At 41.7% G+C, this 20536-nt stretch overlaps 1 protein-coding gene across 3 annotated transcripts in view; it reads right to left on the reverse strand.

Moving 5' to 3' along the window:
- The window catches only part of unc5a (unc-5 netrin receptor A), a 151339-nt gene that overhangs the window by 61765 nt on the left and 69038 nt on the right, over positions 1-20536 (reverse strand). For all 3 annotated transcript variants that reach the window (XM_088293074.1, XM_088293073.1, XM_088293072.1), the window contains exon 2: positions 15148-15363. In XM_088293074.1, the coding sequence (XP_088149200.1) occupies positions 15148-15363 (216 nt within the window). The remainder of the gene's footprint in view (positions 1-15147; positions 15364-20536) is intronic.

The raw sequence follows: 20536 nt of genomic DNA on the forward strand, positions 1-20536 counted from the left end.
TTGGGAGACGACCACTTTTCCATTGAGACATGCTGCCTCAAAATCCATTTTATTTATTTATTTTTTTAAATATAAATAATCAGAAGTGATATTTGAACCTCATGAGCTCCAAGTAGTTTATCAACGACTTCTGAGCAGGCAAGAACCACGTGTGTTAGCCGGCCACTAAACGCAGGCTTGCTCATCTTTGTATGTGATGCCTCAAATTACCCAAAAGGCTTGCCCTTGCTTATTTAATGCAACGCTGTCGCCCAATACATCAAACCGACGTGATTTCAAAGTAATGCTGTTTTCTATTTTCACTGTCCTTCCCTAATTAGTTTATTTAACCTTTTCTTCCGAATAATCCGCCCACATCCACGCCGGGAGTGGCGTGATTCTCCAAAGTGCACTTACCAACGAGCCTTAGATGTCATAAGTCTCATCCAATATCCCGACTGATGACTGGCAACACCAGAAAGCCCGGCAACCGTCTCCAGGTTGCAAGTAACTGGGACCCAGTCCTTTATCTCCTAAATACACCTTGTCCTCCCTCGAATGAAAACACGCTTGGGGTGAAGGCCCTGAGCACTTTGCTTCCGCTTCCATTTCATTTGGCTGAGTAAGACATCTGAAAGAATGTTCGCCACATGAAGGCTGTGATCATTTGCTCTGTCCAGCATGTTTCTCCCCCCTTGTCTGACATGGTACTGGTCGCTGAAGTAAATAAACTGCTTGAGGTAAGTCAACCAGGCTCCCATTTGGCTGCAGTGCTCTGCGCCATATGAATTGCATTTGTTTTTGTTTTTTTTCCTCTCTCTTCGCTGTTGGTTGGAATCTCTTGGGCCTTTGGATTGGCGAGGTGTGCAAAAGTGGAAGCCTTTTCAGGAACACAATCAAATGATGTGAGAAACAACACAAATCATGATTCAATAAACAGAAGAGAGGTGTTCTTGGAATTTTACCACCTTGTGTTCCACCTTACCTTTGAGAAAGAGATAATTATTGGACAGGAAGGAGTTGGAGTAAACAACAAATTTACAGCAGACGGGAAATGTTCAGTTAATTAGTTAGTTGTAGTGGGTCTGCTGTAACTAGCGTAAACATGAAGATCGAGTCTGGCTACAGGCAAGTTTGGAAGTATTTTCATTGAACATCATTACAGCAGTGACTTGTATTGTCAAATTTGAGCGTTTCGCTTGGAAACGAGATTTCTGCTGTTCATCGTAACATTATATGTGTCGATGTATATTCCGCAATACCCCGGGAATAGGATTTTATTTGCTTCATAAAAAAATGAGTCAAGCGTTTTAGTTTGACTTGTATAACATTGCACAGTGTGAAATTTAATATCTTCATTTTGCTACAGTGAAATTTTCTTTTATTTTTTTACATTTCAGTTTGTTTATTCCAGATATTTAAACGTAATTTGTTTGCATCATTATTTTGTGCTGCAACACTGATATGCAATAAAAAGATTTTATTTGTTTACTTCATTTGAACGACTGCTGCGCTAGACTTACAGCCATATAAAAAGGTATTATGTGGGGATACTAAAAATAATCATGTGCGCTTTTTTTTTTCTTAAGGGGCTTATATCACACAAAATTCTTCTTTGAGCTTTTAGCCATGTTAAAACCAAAGTGGTGTTTTCCTCTAATCTCTGAGCATTCCTCCTCACGAAGCACCAGTTTCGGCCAATCCTCAAAAATGTTTGGGCCCTGAATCTTAAAGCAAGATTGAATGAGCCAACCCAGTAGCGCTCCTGCAGACTGAACACACGCCACCCTTCTTCGAGCAGCCAGCGGGACACCCGACAAGCATATCTGGGAAAGAGGCACTGTGAGCAGCCACATCAGCCACCTCGGCTGGAGTTGAACGTCCACCTTCGTGCGCTCGCCTGCACATGCGTTTCCGATAAACGCGGGCTCCAAGTGGGCTCCCCCGCCGAGGCGCTGGCCTCCCTGGCGACAGACCAACCAGCTGCTGTTTGTCTGTGATAGCCATTTCTCACAGGACTGCCTGGTAAACCTTGGCCAGTACAAAAGTGGATTGGCCGGGAAATTAAAGCTTAACTGGTGCAATTCCCACAATCAAAACTGATGGAGGCCAGAGATGGAAGCAAATCAAACTGCGAGCTAAATAATGATATTGATATTAGCATGCATACGTAATGTGTGCGTCGCTGTCAAAAACGCGTTGTTTGCAAAACAAACTTACTTTTCACACACATTACCATGCGCATAGATGCACATAAATGCTGTATATAGACCGGCGCTTGATTCTGGATTGAGGACGTAAGGCTTTACAATATAAAATATCCACAATATACTTTCGGGTTTGAAAAATCGCCACCCAAAAAAAAAACTAATTCCATAGCAAATAAGATTGCTATAACTGCATATAATCATATAATAAGCCCGTAGTTGTGGAAATCTTAAAATAACATGATATAAGCCTTTTACTATATCCATCCATACATTATCAAAGTCACTTTTCCTAAGACACATTTAGAATTTTCGAAGTGAAACTGCAAGGGAAAGTGAAAGCTTTGCTCATAGTTCAGACAAGACATGCCATGACTTGAAAGCATACACTGATCATTTGGACCAGTGGTGCTCCATATAATTTCAGGAGGTGTGGCAGACGCATGTCGGTGACCAATAAACATGCAGAAACTGAACATGTTCACGTTTTTTTGGGACTCAATGGTGAAAAAAAATGCTAATACTTAATGATGACATGACATTACACGTCTCAGACACAAATTTCATTCACCGCTCCGTCAATGTCGAAAAGATTGCAGGAAAGCTCCTAAAACTAGCCATTGTAATTAAGCAGAAGCTAGTGATACTGTTCAATCCACATCCTTCTAACCACCTGGCGCTATTTGGGGAAAATCCTCAGGTGAAAAGCCCAAGTGGGATTCACAATATTTTCATTAAAAATTTAAAAAACACTCAATAGAGCGGGTGCCAATTTCATTAGTCCTTCCGAAATTGCAATTATTAAAAAAGCAATTATTTAAGGGTTGCACAGTCAAATACTCCACAACCTTCCTCTTCGAGAAGTAATCAAAGAATGTCACCTTTGAGGGTGAGGAAAAAAAAATGGTATCAACAAGATTATTATTACAATATGACATTTTAGCCAAGCTGTCACGGCTGAGTTGAAAAACACACTAAACGTACGAGAGCGTTTCCAGGTGTAGGTGGGAAGAGTAAAAGTATCTCTTTTCTCTTTGTCGCGTATTCTCTGTGATCAAAGTGGCTTCACTGTATAAAAAATAGCATGTGTGTGTCTGTTTGTGACATGTCCTCTTTTCCTTTTCTGCAGCTGAGCTGGCTACCAAGAAGATATCGTATTTTCCAGACTCAAAGGCGCCCTTTTTTCATACATTGGCTTGTCCTGCAATTTATACTCTGGAGCAATTTATACATTAAAAAAAAGTAATTTCACAGACAGCCACCAGAGGGCACTCTAGTCGTATGCACCGTTATCGCCTACTGCTTACAAACACAACTGAGAAAGATTGAACACAAATGCCCCTCAAGAGAATCATAGTCTGCAGACTACAAAGCAGCAAGTAGTTAAAGTTATAAGTGTAATTCAGTAGCAGAGAGAAAGTATGGAGTGAATGAGAAACTTGTTAAGGAGTGCAAAAAGCGAAGGCGGCCCTGACTGCGGAGAAAACAAACAAAAAAATGGAACTCTAAATGGCCACAGCCAGAGAGGAACGAGTTTGCCAATGGCTGCGTGAACAATGTGCTGCGACTGAGTCTTATGGCACGAAGTCCACGCACAGTTGGTTACCAAGGCGATAAATACAAAGAACGATGCGGCAAGACCTCCTTTGGTGCTTCCGCTTCATGCAACGGACAGCAGTGACCCAAAAACATTGACATGAACACTGAACACCTATTTTGTTCATGTTTATTTTTCATGTAGCTGAATAATCTTCATTGTGTTAGCATATCTTACACCCATTCAGCCTGTTCTTTATTCTTTTATTAATATTGTAACTTGCCTTCGAAGATGAAATGTCTGTTTTTAATCGAGCATTTTGTAAAATAAATTACCCCCCAAAAAAATGCAACTTATCCTCCAGTGCAATGTATGTTTTTTGTCCTACCTCATTAGGCATTTTTAGGCTGGTTCGACTTATGCTCAAGAGCGACTTGTAGTCTGCAAAATACGGTACATGAGGAAAAAACAACAACGTATAGTCCATTTATAGCACCTAATGCCCCAGCGTTCTTATGGAGGAGTCAACATGTTTCGCGCCTGAATCAACTATAATGACACAAGGGGATGAAGTGCTACAGACCGAACACGCATTGAGCCATTAATTATTAATTTCTTTGTTCAAATGCAACTGTGTAAATTATTTATCAAGTAGAAGCAAGACGGAGAGCTGTGTATTTTATAAATAAACTGAGGCTGAAACTTGAGGTAAGACAGTGAAAGAGGAGAGTGGACCTTGAAAATTGTTGAGGAGTTTGCTTGAACTTGAGTTGACCTTGGAGCGAATGTCGCACAATCGAATATGGCACGTTCAAATACAATCAGTATACATTGTGTTCCAAAGCAATTGTCAAATTTTGATTTGTGAAAACCCTCAAATAAATGATTTCATTTTTTATTTAAATCTTAAAAGTCTGGAATTTGAGCCTTTCAAGAGTAAATACCCTCCGATTTCTGCAGTCCTCCATGAATGTAGTTTGATTACACTGGCCAACAGCAAATTTTAATCAGAGAAGGCTGCATGTGCCCCGAATATTTTGTGCACTGATTTAAAAAAAAAAAATACCTTTACTTTTTTTCTAGCACATGAGGTTTTTGAGATATTTTAAGTTTGACCTATGAAAGCTTGCAAACTATGGATTTTATGTATTGTAATTTATAGCTATGACAGAAAAAAAATCAACCTGTCGCTGAACTTAACCTTAATTTAAGATTATAACAAACTGTATTACTATATAAAAAAACTGATGTGCTAGAGGAATAAAAAAAAACAAGGGATTCAGAATCAACACAAACGTTTAAGCTAGAAAAGTTTAGTTGCATCTCTGATTAAAAAAAAAGTATATATATATATATATATATATATATATATATATTCTATTTTCTGACATTCCAAATCATGAACTGAACCATAATCAATTTATGTAAGTAGATTTTCTGTACAGTTACTGTGAAATAGTCATCTTGTTTTTGAATAAAAGGATGGAAATTGACACCCCCCCATATCCAATCTTATCAATTAATCGAAAACATAAATGATAGATTAATCGATTACTCTTCATCCAAATTACTAGGCTTGTACCATTTCTGTCATTTAACATTCCACATGGTCATTAGAGCAACTATTACAGTGAGTTGAAAGAGAAAGACATGCTGAATATGTCATAATATAAAACTAAAATGTTTGCATAGTCATCAAGCCCAAAAGACAGCTTGTAGAGGTTTTAGCAAAGGCACAGAAGACAAAACAATTTACAGAAACAAATCCATGGTCGGAGATGATGTGAAGTGATTAATTATTGAAGCAGATTGCATAAAATCCTCAGGATTGCTTCCTGATGGGTCCCAGACCAGTACACTGCTGTTCGCTTCGCTGTCAGCATGCCTCATTGGAGATGCGCTCTGATGAAAAGACTCCCCGAAACACGTGCACATGCTGTCTTAGTATTTGCTTTTTTTTTTCTGCCCTTTTTACAGGAAAAGAAAGCAGAAGAGCAGGTATCTGCACATACTAGGAATCGTTTCTATCCAACCTATAACCCAGCAACACTTGCATTTTAGTCGCTTGAGAATTTGTGCGACTATTTCCTCTCAATACAGTACATAAAAAAATGTGTATTTACAGAACTGACTCGACTGGATTTGATCGGTTTAGACCATGTTGAGAGCATTGTCTCATGCACAATTCTGGAGTAAAATGTCTCCGTTCCTTTTTATGTTTCATCGAGCACTCCACAAGGACACTGAAGCTTTTTTCTTCCGCTTGCTACATAAAACAGTCTTTTCACTTCTGCACCAGTGTCCCATACCCAGGACACCCTGCAGCTTCTAGTTTAAAAGGAGGCGACTGGCAAGTTGATGTTTGTTCCAGGAGTGTGTAAAATACAAATGCTGTAAAAGTCTCCTTGGGGCTCACCACACAAAGCATTAACTGTCAGCCAACTCCGTTCCTCTGCCTATCAAAAATCTCCACGGGCTATTTAGCTGTCAGCCACCCCCCCCCCCCCAAACCTCCTCCCCACCGACACTATTACTAAACCAATTTGAAGAGAGCAGGTGCTGATTGACATCACAAAGCTCCAGTCGGTGCACGGCTGTCAGCCCAACAGTCACAGCTTTCATTTTGGTGCCACGTGGATGGAGCTTGAAAGACCACGTCGCGTTAAGGTTACGATGTAATAAATGTGAAATTGTAACGTAATTGCGCAAAATAATAAAAGCGAGACAGGGAGGAAGTTCATCAGCTTCTTTTTGACTTACTCCTGACGTGGCGTGAACATTGTCAAATCTGAGCACGTTGTCAATTTTTGCCCCTATTAAGTGTTTGTGCTGCACAGAAACCGATACTCGTTCCATGGAGCGTTTCCATGCAAATCGCAAAAAGCCGCTTTGTCATAACAGGTGTGTTGCTTTTGTGATAAATCCAAGCTAACAAATCTGAAATTGCTCGAGAGAAATAGAAGCGAGGGACTGACACTAGATTACTTTGGTGGGAGGACAAAGACTCCACGCGTGGGAGAGTGGAACGCCTGTGTTGTTATTTGGCAAAGCGTAACTATCACGCTTTCACTTTGTTCCACTAATTGCGGCTAATGTTCAGTTCATTATGTCTGCGTGCAGAGATTAACTTCAAAAAGAGATGTGCAAAATAGAGAGAAAGTGGAACTGTTACTGTATGCTCGTGATGAATATAATTGCAATCATTGGAAAATTGAAGGTCAACCAGAACCACGGGAGCAAATTGTGGTTTACTTTGGCCGTTATTTGCCTCCCTTCCTCATTTCAGATTTTTTTGGGGGCTATCACACTTCAATGTTTCAATTTTCATTAAACCCATTTTAATATCTCACAAAGATGAAATCTAAAATGCCGTTTCCAAACGACTTCATTTTTATTTAATTATATTCTAGTCAAAATTGTTTTAACTCAGTCATATCAAATGATTTTGAAGCTGAACTATGTTTAATTTCTGTGTGGACTTTTTTATTTATTTAAGCCATTTACAGGTGTACTTGCTTTGTTGTCCGTTGCTGTCCTGCTCCCCAACCCAAGAAGAGAGCTTAGCTTGAGGGCACAAATTGATGGCCGAATTTTCACCCGCACGATTTTCTGGTAGACAGCACAAATCATAGTTGTATTCGGAGCAAAAAGTTGCCCAGGTCCTGAAGGAGCAAAGCAGCCCCAGACGATGATTTGATGATTCCAAACTTTCAGAAATAATGGTAAGAAAATCTATATTTTTTTTGCTGATGCCCACCTATTTGTCTTACTCCTTTTTTTTTTCTCCAGTTTCTGGATTCTTGTTTGATTTTGTGAAAGTTTGAAATTGTGTAAGTTTAGAGTGTTGCTATGATGTTTTGCCATGGGCACAGTCATCACAGAAAACAGTCCCGCACATAGCACTGAGGTGCTTGGATTGTTTCTTGCTAAATTTCTGAGGGCCAACTTTGCTGTATGACAAGCAATCAAAATAAAGAATTCTAACACACTCACATATTAAGTGACTCCTCCTTCGCTTGCGTTTGCACGCGCACACATAAACACAATGAGCTGACTGGTCTGAGAAGCTTAATAGAACACATGGGCAGATGTGTGATGGGAACAATTCACCTTCCCATCTGTTTTGCTGGATTCATCGCCAAATCCTTCCCTGTTCCGTCCCGCAGTCAAGGACAGGATGAAATACAAGTCTCATTATGAGGCAGCTCTACAAATAATGCATTATCAATTAGTCGCCTCTGCTACTGATCGATGCTTAGCAGGTGGTAAAAGGCCATTTTGTTCATTTAGGACGATATTGCCTCCTTCACTGTGATTGCCTTATTTCCTCCGGTTCATTATCAGGTTTTGGTTAAATCGCAGCACGGCTGCTCCTCAACCGGCTATTAAAGATTATGTTTAATCACTGCTGTGTGTCCCAACAACCATTAGGGTGTTTCCGATCTAATATCACCACAAGGCTTCAAAGGAAAGAGTGAGCTTCCGAAAGGAATCTTCTGGAAATTCAATATTGGCATCCATGCGGGTGTGAGAAAGAGGCGGGTGGGAGGTGTGACTAACGTATTAAGCTCTGAGATATTAAAAGAAAGGTCAGAAATTGTTTGGGCTAAACCTAGATTATCTTCCCTTTGGATCAGAAATGAAATGTGTTATCACATAACAGTCCAGGATCGAGTCAATCATGAAAGACATCTTTTATACAAATTAATCCTTGCTCCCTTGCATACGCAAGGGTTCCCCCTGTGGTGGCATGACACATTATTAGTTATAATGAGAAAGTGATGGATGGTTTTAACGGATTTACTGACCACGTCATCGCTGGTATTTAGATTTCGAAGGATTGATGGAGGCCAGGGGCTGGTGATGATAAAACCGAGTGTTATAGGGCATGCTTAGAGAGGTTCAAATTTATTAAAAAGTCACTACGATACACTGCATGTTATTAATATTGTGTCTCCCAAATAATAATAAAAAAAGAAATCTTTCATATGAAAACCTGTGCCACGTTTTGAATTTCTGCATCTTCCAAAGCTTGTTGACAACCAGTTCAATCAACAAAGAAGACCTCATCGGCCCGGGCCTTTATAAAGCCGTTGCTGAGGTTATTGAAATAGGAATATGAAATGCATGTATTTTCCACCTGAGAGGCTGTTCTGCGGGGCTGACAATATGGCACAAGGATCAAAATCATTTCCATCAATGCTGGCAGATGAAATGCAAACACAATCAAATCAGTCGGGCCCATAGAAGGATCCTCCGCTCAAATGCCTATCTCCCCTCTCCTCATCATGTGTCTGATGAGAAATCATAGAGTGGGAGAATCCCCTAATCTACGCAAACACACTGTCACTATTGATTTGTTCAGAGGGGATATATCTTTATTAAGACTCACCAGACATCCCCGTCATCCTCTTCCATAAAGGACGACCTGGGGAAGGCGCAGAGCCAGCCGAGGCTTTGGAAAGTGTCACAGCCACAACGATTGAGATAAGTTACTGAGGGCAAGTAATAGGAACCGATAGACTCAAGGATGGATCAATAACGGACATTGATACCGGGAGAGGAAGGACAAATTGTGACATCTCTTTCCCTTTCATGTTCAAAGGAGCTTCTTAAGGTCCCTGCGCATGTGTAGGAAACGCACACATTCTCATAGTCAAAGTATCCTATGGCAAGTTACAGAACCTGCAGTTGCTTCTGATACTGGGGTCAAAGTTCATATTAAAATTATAATCAGATGCATCGTTTTCATCGACTCTAAAAATATTGATCCGATTAGGACTTGCGTTTTCATGCAAATTTTTTTGACATTCGCAGATTCACCAGGTATACCGGAAATAATCGAGGAAGAAGACACCGTAGCGACTTTCATGTCAGCAAAATATTATTCCGTCTATTTCGACGTTTTTTCGCGTATTTCTCCCGTTTGCGCTGTTGCGTCGAGTTAAAACTACTGCAGCTTCAAATGTACCAGTTGACTCTTGCGCTCGCCATGTCTTTCGCTCACTCTGCTTCGACTAGCTTCCGGGAATAACACAAACCCGTTTGCTGTCGTCAAAGGCACACGCGGTAAAGACGGTTTGTTCCGACATTTTGGATTATGAATTCACATTAACCACCCCTCTCGTTCGGAATGAAATCTTGATCGGAATGGGCATGATCGGGTCAGACTATTCTGAATGGGGCGTGTATATGAAGCATTTTTATTTATTTACTAATTGACCTTATCATACAGAACCTGCGCGATACGACTGGTTGAGTCAAAGTTTAAAATACTGGATCGGAGTGGATGTTTCACAGCTGGTGCAGTGCTTCTGTGCTTGCGGAATTGGATCAGTTTCAGTGAACAAAGTCACCTGATGAGGGCAGAGGTTATGTCTGCGACAGATAGTTGTGATCCACGTCATGTTGGCTACCACCTGAGCCTGTGAGCTTGAAACAAACTCATCTCCACGTCACAGGCGATTCAGGTATCAATTTAAAAGGGCAGAGACACTGACATTTGATTCTGCGGGGAGCCAACCGAGTTGGGGCTTAGTTAAATATTGCCCCGGCAGCGTTCGGCAACACTGTTACATCGCTGAAACGGCTGCCTTCTTGTTATCATCATCATCATCATCATGTCGCTGCTTTGTTTTTGTGAGGTTGACGGTATCATCAGTCTCGCTGGCACATTGGTTTATGTCTACACAAAAGCAAACTGAAAGAATTACAATTTCCATTATTCACTCAACTAACATATCAATCTATTTCTCAGTTTTCCTCACAGGAATTTCAATTGTTGGATAGACTGAGCAATGTAATATATTGCGTCAAACTGATTGTTGATTAATTGTGTCCTACAGCAATTGTGGCAAAATGTGCTGTCCCACATGGTTGTCACCAGCACAGGTATTCATTACACATTACGTCTGAAGAAGATTGCGGCCTAAAGGACAACATGAAGGCAGTTATGGGAAGTTGTGCAATATCCAAGCAGACCTCTGCTATGACATTTACCCATTTCATCGATCCATCATTTCCCTTCCCTTTTATCCACCCCATACTCCGTTGAGGAAATGTAGTCAAACGTCTAGTCCGCTTGCCAACACATCTAACGTACAGTGCATGAATGAATTCAACACAATGCATTTAATTGAGTATGCGTTATTAGGCGGAATGATTTAATTCACTTAATGAAGAAGATTATGAGAAAGAGGAATCACTCTGTATTAACCTTGCCTAGGAATATCTCATCGTAGCCTACATTATCCCATTTGAATCAATGACAAATGTAACCCCATTAAAGACGACCACAAGTACCTTTCAAATGAAACGCGGTTCTGCTCCTATCTGGGGATGCAATTTATCTTTATCCCTGACACCGTAGCCATTTTACTGCACCCGCTGTCTGGTAACTTCTGCGCCAAGATCAATGGCAACTTTAGTCTCTGAATTTAAAATGCGTGATGCAAAAGCTTGATGTTACTACTGTGCATTGTAGGCTTTTTATGATTTATATGATTTGCAAGGAATTTCTCAAAAGGATTCTCCACATAACAGCACACTGTAGTGAATTTTTTTACTGAATTTGCCGGAAGGTTATATTTCCATTGTATTAACACCCAGATCTGGCTTGACTAGTTTCAAACCATAACCAGTGAGTGACAGAAATGCAACTTTGTGATTTAAAAAAATAAAAAATAGTATGAAATATTTTCTTGCACAATCATGTTCAAGGAATGTGGCAATCATTCAATACATTGTCTCTCGAAGTTATTCAGTAATATGCAGCACATGTCATCGTCATATCATGGCGTGTTATTACAGCCAGTTATTGCTCTGACATTCAGAATGTCAATTTTAATTCACTGGAACGTGTTCTAATTTATGTCGAACATGCACCTGTATTAAGGTAATGCCCCAAGGCTTGCAATTTCTTTTTGCCACCCAATCAGACTCGCTTGGGATACCAGAAGTAATATTTCATCACTATTTCTTGGAACGTTTACAGTGAAAAACCTCGCTAGGTCCACTGCGACTGTGGGGCGGCTTACCATATATCAAAATATAATATTGATAGTTTTGGGTATTATACCTGCAGCTCTTGTGCAAAACCAAACTCTGTGATTGATCATTGCTGGGCCACTCATCCATCAAATAGTGAAATGAAAGATTTTCGCATTGAACATAGACCACCACCTCCAGCAGAATTTTGACGCCCATGTGACCACAAGGCAACCAACCAATGAAACAAAGGCTGATATATCACGCTGCTGTTATGGAATTTACACGTTTGTCTTGTGCCTATTTCATTCCGCGGATCTGTGCAGAGTGTGGGCAGAGAACAACAACTAATTCAGGTGGAACTAATCACAAAGTTCCTCTCGGGCTATTTTCACACGGTGATTGTCCACTCTTTTCCACTGTGTAAATTTGTCAATAAGCTTGGGTTTACATCCAACTCATCAAGGCACGACGTTGATATCGGCCAGCTTGTGCTGTGACAGAAGTCTTGTTGCCTGGCAACAAATCTAAGTTTGGAGTCCAGTGTGACGACCGGGGTGTGAGGACAGCCTGGCAAGTCTGTACTGCAGACTGACGTGCTGCTTTTTCCATAACTAAATAACTATGCTTCCCAAACCTAACCTTTCAATATCCCCTCGGGAGTGTATTGGTAAATAGCACATACACAGATGTGAGCTCGTCTTATCTTCTGGCTTGAAGGGGAATTAGAGAGACCCATCCGTAAACTCCTCAGGGCGGCACTGACATTAAACAGCCTAGGTGTTTGCTAGATCGATGTGGGTGCTACCTTTGGACCGTCACGTGTCCTTCACAACTACACAGCCCCACATGAGACATACAGTATATATGTCAAAGAGGAGTGACGCCCACTGCTGCGAGGTGGAACGTCACAGAGTGTGACGACCTGGCAAGACAGATTTATTTGAAAGAAAAATAAATGCGGACTGTAAGGGCTCATAACAACATGATGAGTCGGTCCGTTGTCATTAATGGTTGGCAGAGTAACGCCGCATTGGTAATATGATGTTCCCTCAAAGTGTAGTTTATGGCAGGACTGTCACAACACAATTCATGATCATCTTATTAAAGTTGAGTAGCCAACTCTGCAAGGTCACAACTGGGGAGAAGCCAATACACTACTTAATATTCACTAAAGAGCCTCCCTCCCATGTATTGAATATCGACAAAGGGAAAAGTAGGGCAGTAACGTCGATCTGGATTTCAACATTGCCGTTGAATATTTGAACCTGTTTGACTGATTGACTTCACGCTAATCAAGCGATTGGCCCATTGAGAAGAAAAGCAGCCATTTTCACTGAGCCATTCAGTACACGGTTCAGACTAATTAAAAGGACTTCAGCGTAATGCTTGTGCATGTACAAAAGGACAGAGGCAGAGTACATATTTGGTCAAGAATACTGTTTGCCCAGGCCACAGAGGCTCCTTATTTGGCTTGTCACTACTTACATAGCATGTCCTTAAATAGGGCTGAGCGCCCTAATAGATGTTGTGCATCAATTAGCTGTTGGTGTGACATTTGAACACATAAACAACCCCCACCCCAAATAGATGCCTACCAACAGCGCACGCCCCACAGAAGAATTAGCTGCCGCTAAAGGGCCTCATTTATAAAGGTTGAAATCACAGATAAGGAGGGTTGAAGGCTTCCTACGCCACTTTCTACAGAAGCAATGTTTATAAAACACAACTTAGTGAGCAAAGATTTGTATCTATATGCAAACGATGTCGCTGTCGTATATGCAAGTAGTGGAGGCAGAGGCTTGGCAACTCAGCGTCCTGGTGAAATGAGTTGCACTCATGTGGCATTGCCTCGTGTCAAACTAATTATTGACACCCTCAATTACAAAACACGTCATTTGCGCTCATAAGTGATCTAACTTGATTTCACTTCAAGTATTTGATCACTCCATTCTCTCATATCATGTGACAATCAATAGAGAATCACTCAGCTCAATATTTCAATGGCCGCGGTCTCAAAAGACCACACGGAAGGAGCACATGACTTATGAAATGAGAATAACGTGGGTTGCTAAAAATATTGGACATCTAAAACTTGTTTGGGTGTGTGCTTGTCTTCTTCAGCCATGTGGCTCAGGAAGATGACTCCATAGAAAAGCGAATATGGTTGCTCAGCGCAGCGCACACACCTCTACACCCTTCAAATAAACTAGTAATCTCTGCAATTGAGTAAATAAACACCCTACTTCGAAAATATATCATATGTAATATGCTGCGCGGGTACAGCGCTCAGCATAAATGAGGACAACCCCGACAGTTTTTTCTTTTTTTTTATTTTAAATTCTAATTGCACCAACATGTGCAGGAATTTAGCTCGACATTCAAGTAATACATATCAATTTGAACAATACTGGAGTTGAGAGAAAAATCACATTTTTGATGACTCCAAAAGGAAAATCATGATTTTCTAACACATCTGATGGGGTGGGCACTGCTGCATTCTATTTTTGTTTTCTTGTACACAGGAATGTATTATTTTTCTGATGCAACCTCTGCTGTGTGGTCGGGCAACAAGGCAAATCAGATTCAACACTGCAGAGAACTGAATCTTAAATCACAACTCAAAGTCACTCACGCTGCAGAGGATTAAAAAAAAAAAATCCTAAATTAGATTTTATTGGGGAGCATGAAAATGTTCCGGCACAGGAGGGGAAACGTCAGCACAAACAAATCAAAGGCTCAGTGCAGTACAGGAGTTTTATTCATCTGTGTCAGAATGCTGAAGCAAGGCAGAATTAATTCCGCTACGCTCTTAACATTTTCTCTGATATTGTAAGATGAAACCCATTTAGTCCTAAATACAAGCTAAATATAATGTTTGGTGTTTAATGCAAGAACAAAAGAGGTTCCGGCCAGAAACATTTTTGCACAAAGACTGATGCGCATGGTTTGCTTAGTTATTGTGGACATTTGCATGTGCTCCCATTTGCCTCCGTGAAAACCTGTCATTATCACGTCCTTGTCAGATGCCGTGCTGCGAATGGCTGGCTTGCATTGGCAGATCGCTGCTGAATCACACAACATCAGTGTCGTGCATGTTTATGGCACTGATGGCGGAGGCGGGGGACTGCAGCATAACGGCGAGAAAAAACAAACAGGTCTCCAAGGTGATCATGCCGATTTCTGAGACTGAAACCAATGTGCTTATTATGATTCTGGCAAGCTAAATAGGCTGGCGGACTAGCCGAGGGCCTGATGGAGCGCGGTAATCAGCAGCAAATTGCAAACTTTCCTTCGGCGGCCCGCCTCGGCTTGTATTATAATCAAAAGAGTTGCATGAGGCACCGCCACATCCATTAAAATATAAAAAAGAAATAAAGTTAACTTGTTTGAGATGGAAGTTACTTTCCGCACGACTGCAAACTAGTCCGCTTGTACCTGTAGCCGGGTCCACAGTCCGCACAATCAAGTGGTCATCCTGGTGAACCCACTCGCCGTTGCACTTGAAGTAGATCTGCGTCGCCGGAGTGGATCGGCACGTGAGCATCACTGGCTTGTTTTTCACGATGAACTCATCCTCTGGTTCCACCAAGAAGTGAGGTAACAGGTCGGAGAAGGCTGCAGGTTGTGTCGCTGTGGCGGCATGCTCAGAACCTTGGAGGAACAAAGAAAAAGGTATAAGAAGGACGCCATAAACAATATATTAGTTTGCAGGAACGGCGGAGAGCTCGCAATTGTGATCACTTCACGCAAGAGGGAAACATTAAAACAGGCAAAAATATTTGTTGCCTCAAAATAAGGAGTTGGTCGCCCAATTTTCAGATGTAATCGCTTTCACTTACGGGAAGATTTTCTACAAAATTCTAGAACACCTCCGTTAGAACAGGTCCTGACGAACAAACTGTCTAGTTCATCGTGAAGGTGTTTATCATAGTTTTGAGGTTAAAGAGGGAGTTAAAAAAATCATTGTCATATTTGTTAAAAAAAGAAAAGTATAAACATAAAAGTAGCAACGATCAAAACAAAAAAAAAAAAAATCCTGTCATTGTTAAGTTTATGTTTCGAAAATGATTCCTAGCCTTGATAATCTTAAGGAATCTTCCTAAAGAATCCCGGTAACCTCGAGCCTAAAACCATCTGAAAGTCAACTAAAGAAGGAACTAGTGATTCTAAAAACAGTGGCATTAAAACCCAGATAGCAATTTAAAAATGATTTCAACAGCATTCCCATATTAGGTGCAGGTGGTTTTTGGTCAGATTGTGAATCTTATTTTTGCAAGTCTAGTCAGGTTGTGCTACTAATGGGTCAAATGTGGGGGTTGCGAAGGCGGATATTGTATCGACTATCAGACCCGCTCTTCAAAATAGATATGAGCAGGGGTCCAACACAGTGATGGCAGATTTTAGCGGAGAACATTGACATCATCTTTTTCAAAATAGTAAAGACAAATTATTGAAGCATCAATCTGTCATTATATAGATATCTGACAGTGTATTGCAACAAGAAAGGATATGATACATGAGAATTATGCATGTCTTGTCACACCCCGAGGTAAACATTTAAAAGGCAAATGGCAGATGGACAGTGATGTGGAGGGAGAGAGAGAGAGACAGAGAGGGGAGAGGGAGAGAAAGAGTGAGGGACGCACAAAGAGACAGCGAGAGCTATACAGAGGGTGAGAGAGAGAGAGAGAGACTAAGAGAAAGGGGAGACAGAAAGAAATAGAGAGGGAGAGAGACACTAAGCGACAGAGAGAAAGAGACAGAGAGAGCGAGACACAGAGAGAGAGAGAGAGAGAGGGAGAGAGAGTGAAAGAGAGAGAGAGAGAGACAGAGAGAGAGAGAGAGAGACTAAGAGAAAGGGGGAGAGAAAGAGAGAGAGAGGGAGAGAGACACTAAGAGACAGAGAGAAAGAGACAGAGAAAGAGACACTTAGAGAAAGGGGGAGAGAGAGAGAGACAGACAGAGAGACAGAGAGGGAGAGAGACTAAGAGAAAGAGAGACAGAGAGTGTGTGCGTGTGTGTGCGTGTGAGATGTGGAGCACAGTGGGCAATGACAGAGCTTGGCCTTGTGTGCTCTTGGCGGGATCAGTCCATGTCTTCACTCCAACTCTTAATCACAAGCCTTTAAAAATCACTGTTGATGGCCACAAATCCTGTCAGCGACTAGGCCACTTCAAACAGTGTTACATGACTCGCTCTTCAACCAGGACCCTTACCCTACCCATGATCAGCGAGAGTCGGTCAACATAAAATCTCCTCTCAGATACACACAGTAGATTTTTAGTCACAACTTTTAGTTTTATTCCTCTGATATGCCATGTGGCACCTTGAGGCCCGCTGTGATGGAGGGGAACGACATCGGCACTGTTCCGGGATGCAGAAGCCGTCCTTCACGAGCACAACGGCACAAATGACAGCTGAGTTCTGTACTTGGCGGAAAACGTTGAAGAGGAACGCCGAATGTGACAAGCAAGCCTGCGGCACAGGGCAAATGCCGATTCCCTCCAAAGATTTTTTTTAAGTTAAAGTGCGATGGAGAGGACACAGGAGTAGAAAGTCGGAAATATCCTCTTTACGCCACAGACACTCAAGGGAGGCCAGTAAATCCCCAAATAAAACCCATATAAGGATAGATATTAATTTACTGCCTTGAATCCAATATGGCTGACAGAGCAGGCATTAACAACCTTCTCCATCACTCCCCATGCAGCAGGAGACGACGGAAAGCCTCATCTCGCCTAATGAAACGGCAGCGCTTGTGATGACCTTTCGCTCCATCCTTCCTCCCCTCCGCAGCCTCCTCCGCGAGGCTCGCTGATGTTCATGTCACAGATGATATTAGATTGCATCGTAAACACCAATGCACGGATAAAGACATTTTCCAGCAGTTGTTCCCCCTCACCGCATTAATGCCTCGCCTTTCGCTAGCCCCCTCATGTGCTGAGTTGCTAATCTATCAGGATGAGAAACAGTGAAGCACACCATTGCCGCCGAACCCCATTAATGTTCCGTGTACATGTTTAAGTCTTAATGAAAACTAAATGTGCTGTGTCCGATGAAGGACATGCATCACTTGCTGACACACCGCCGTTTTCTTATTTTCTGGGCCCAGTTTAGCTTTGGGGGAGGAAAATTAACATGACAGCCAAGTATTGAGTCAAAGCAAGCTGCCTGACGATGCATGTTGGCATCTACTGAAAGTGTCAAACTGTTGAGGCTTAGGCCTGGGCCCTGCAAGACAATTACTTTCAAGGAACGACAACAAGAGCGCTCAAAAACTATCAGTACAGTTTGGTTCGGCAGCGTAGCTTGGTAGATGCTGATCAGGCTTGCGCTTCCAACAAGCGTGTGCGGGAAGGATGGCTGAATGATAGTTGCATCATCTATTTCGAGAGCACTTTAATAACAACCACAGCTACTTAAATAGCAAACAGCATTAACGACAGCTTGTAATTCATAATTAAAGAGTCATACTGACGTTGAGCACACCTTCCATTGTAATACGTTTTGTTTGTCGTGTTACGGGGAGGAAGTAGAACTTTATGGTGTCAACTGGAGCTAAAAAAATATCGCTATTGTGAGAATGGACGATGCAATACGTATATTGCAAAAACATAAAAAAACATACATACAACATTTTGAACGAGGAGTTCCAGAACGTGACACATGCTCGCACAGTTCACATCACAAGGAGTCCTTCTGTTAAATCACCCAATGTGCGAGAGTGAGTATCCAACTGCCATTTTTTTTTTTTTTTTTTTTGCGAAGGTCAGAAACTTCGCACAGTATGCGACGGCCCTCCACGAAAGTTAGTTATGTGAAGAGATACAAAACATCCCTTGTCTGATTTTCGTGCAGATGGTGCGGGTTTGTTTCCAGGCCAGTGTCCTAATTCTTAATCATGGCTGGTTCTGGGAAAAATATGTCTGGGTTATGTCAGGAACTGCATCTGGTGTTAAAAAAAAGGGCCAAATAAAACTGACTGTGGTGAGCCCTGACGGGACAATCGGAAAGTCACAATGACAGGAGATGTCGTAAAGTCTACAGAAATCTTGCACTTCCAAACTATCGATGGAGACTCTCTTCATGTGACATGACCAGTGACTGTCCATTTTGGACTCCACAACTTTGTGTGCAAATTTTCCGGAATTGGAACTTCTCTAGAACTATGATTAAGGAGTAGAATATGTCAAAATGTTCTGAATTCCAGTTTGGATGCCAGTGATGTGCGAGTTGCCATAGTGAAGATCTTCAAGGATGCAGCTCACCATTTTGCAGCAACAGCATCTCTGCATGTTGTTGCCAAGCGGTAAACTCCACTTTGCCTCAATCACTTCAAGAAGTGATCAATCACTCAATTGGGCGCAATCACTAAAAAGTCTAAACGATCTTTTAATCAACCATTATGCCAATCCCTCATCTGATGGACCTTGACAACTCTACAATTTGCATAGATTTATTTCAAATTAGAATGCTAAACCTATCCAACACTTAAAGAACTGGCAAAAAGCAGGAGGAGGAGGGGGGGGGGCGATAAAATGACTGGAGAGAGCGATCTCCTAATCTAATAATAGTCCAACTTTGAACTTTGTGGTCATTAACCGGTGGGGACTGCCGCAGACTGAAGTGGTCATCTCAAAAACACTGGACGAGACTCACCTTACACCTGTCAGCTAACGAGCCTCAAACAGAAATTCAAAGAGAGCAGCTGACATGATGAACGCCTGATGAACATGTGACAGCGTGAACTCACCGCTGCCTTCTCATTTGAGGGTCACATTGAGCAATTAACTGCACTCGGATGCTCCCCCACTTGGTGTTTGTGCGAGCCCACTCGTGTGTTGGGGGTTGTTAGTCTTGCGTTTAACTGAGTACACGCACTTTGGGTTAATGAGGTCATACATGTCATTTCTTTTGAAAAGGAAATTGTCATTTTATGGCCGGACATTCTGGTCACGCACAGCTTTATATCAAAGCCATAATGAAGGGCTGATGTGTAGTAAATGGACTTAGATTATTGTCATGGCACAGTGTACTTCAAAGTCAACGTGCACACACACAAACAGGCACACACACACACACACTCAACACAGTAGGAGTATCAGCCGCTTAACAGAGTCCTTGCAGGTCAATGCAGAAATCAAATAGACATACAGCAGCACTGCATCAGTTTCCGCTGAATGTGATTGGCTCAAACCACAACTTAAATCAATCGGCATCCAAAGCCGGGTTGCTAGGCAAGCGCAACAAAGAATAGTCAAATGTCACCATCCGAATTAATTGATAGGACATTCTCGTCCACCTTAACACCACACGTTTTTAAACCGAGAGCGAAACATTCAATGCAAACCAAAAAGATGAATGCAACATACAAAGTTGATATTTGTCTGCAGCTGCTCCTCTCTCGAGAGACATTTCAACTGACCTAAAATACACAAAACAGCCCGCACACCATCCCAACAAGGGTGCATCAGCTGCCAGCGTTCCGAGCCATCATGTCCGTGGCAGATTTCCCCCCTGCACATGGGCCACAACATCTCCTCGGTCCAGCTGACCATGTCGACTCCCCAATGAGACACTGACTACATGCACGAGAGATGATGAAGTGGAAAAGGCACTGCATAAAAGAAAAAAATGAAAAAAAAGAAGATACAGTACTTCATCCTTAGTGTTTGTCAAGGACATCACCCTAATCTAGAGTCATGTTGAACTGGGTTTGTTATGTTCTCATTTATTCACCACCACACTTCCCAAAATCTTGTTTTATCACCATTCGTAAAATAAGCCTTTAATTCTTTCATTTCACTCTCTAATCACAGCACCA

Source organism: Idiotropiscis lumnitzeri, chromosome 4 (genome assembly GCF_059441095.1).
Source record: "Idiotropiscis lumnitzeri isolate Australia: NSW breed Sydney's pygmy pipehorse chromosome 4, RoL_Ilum_1.0, whole genome shotgun sequence".
NCBI classification, from domain to species: domain Eukaryota; kingdom Metazoa; phylum Chordata; class Actinopteri; order Syngnathiformes; family Syngnathidae; genus Idiotropiscis; species Idiotropiscis lumnitzeri.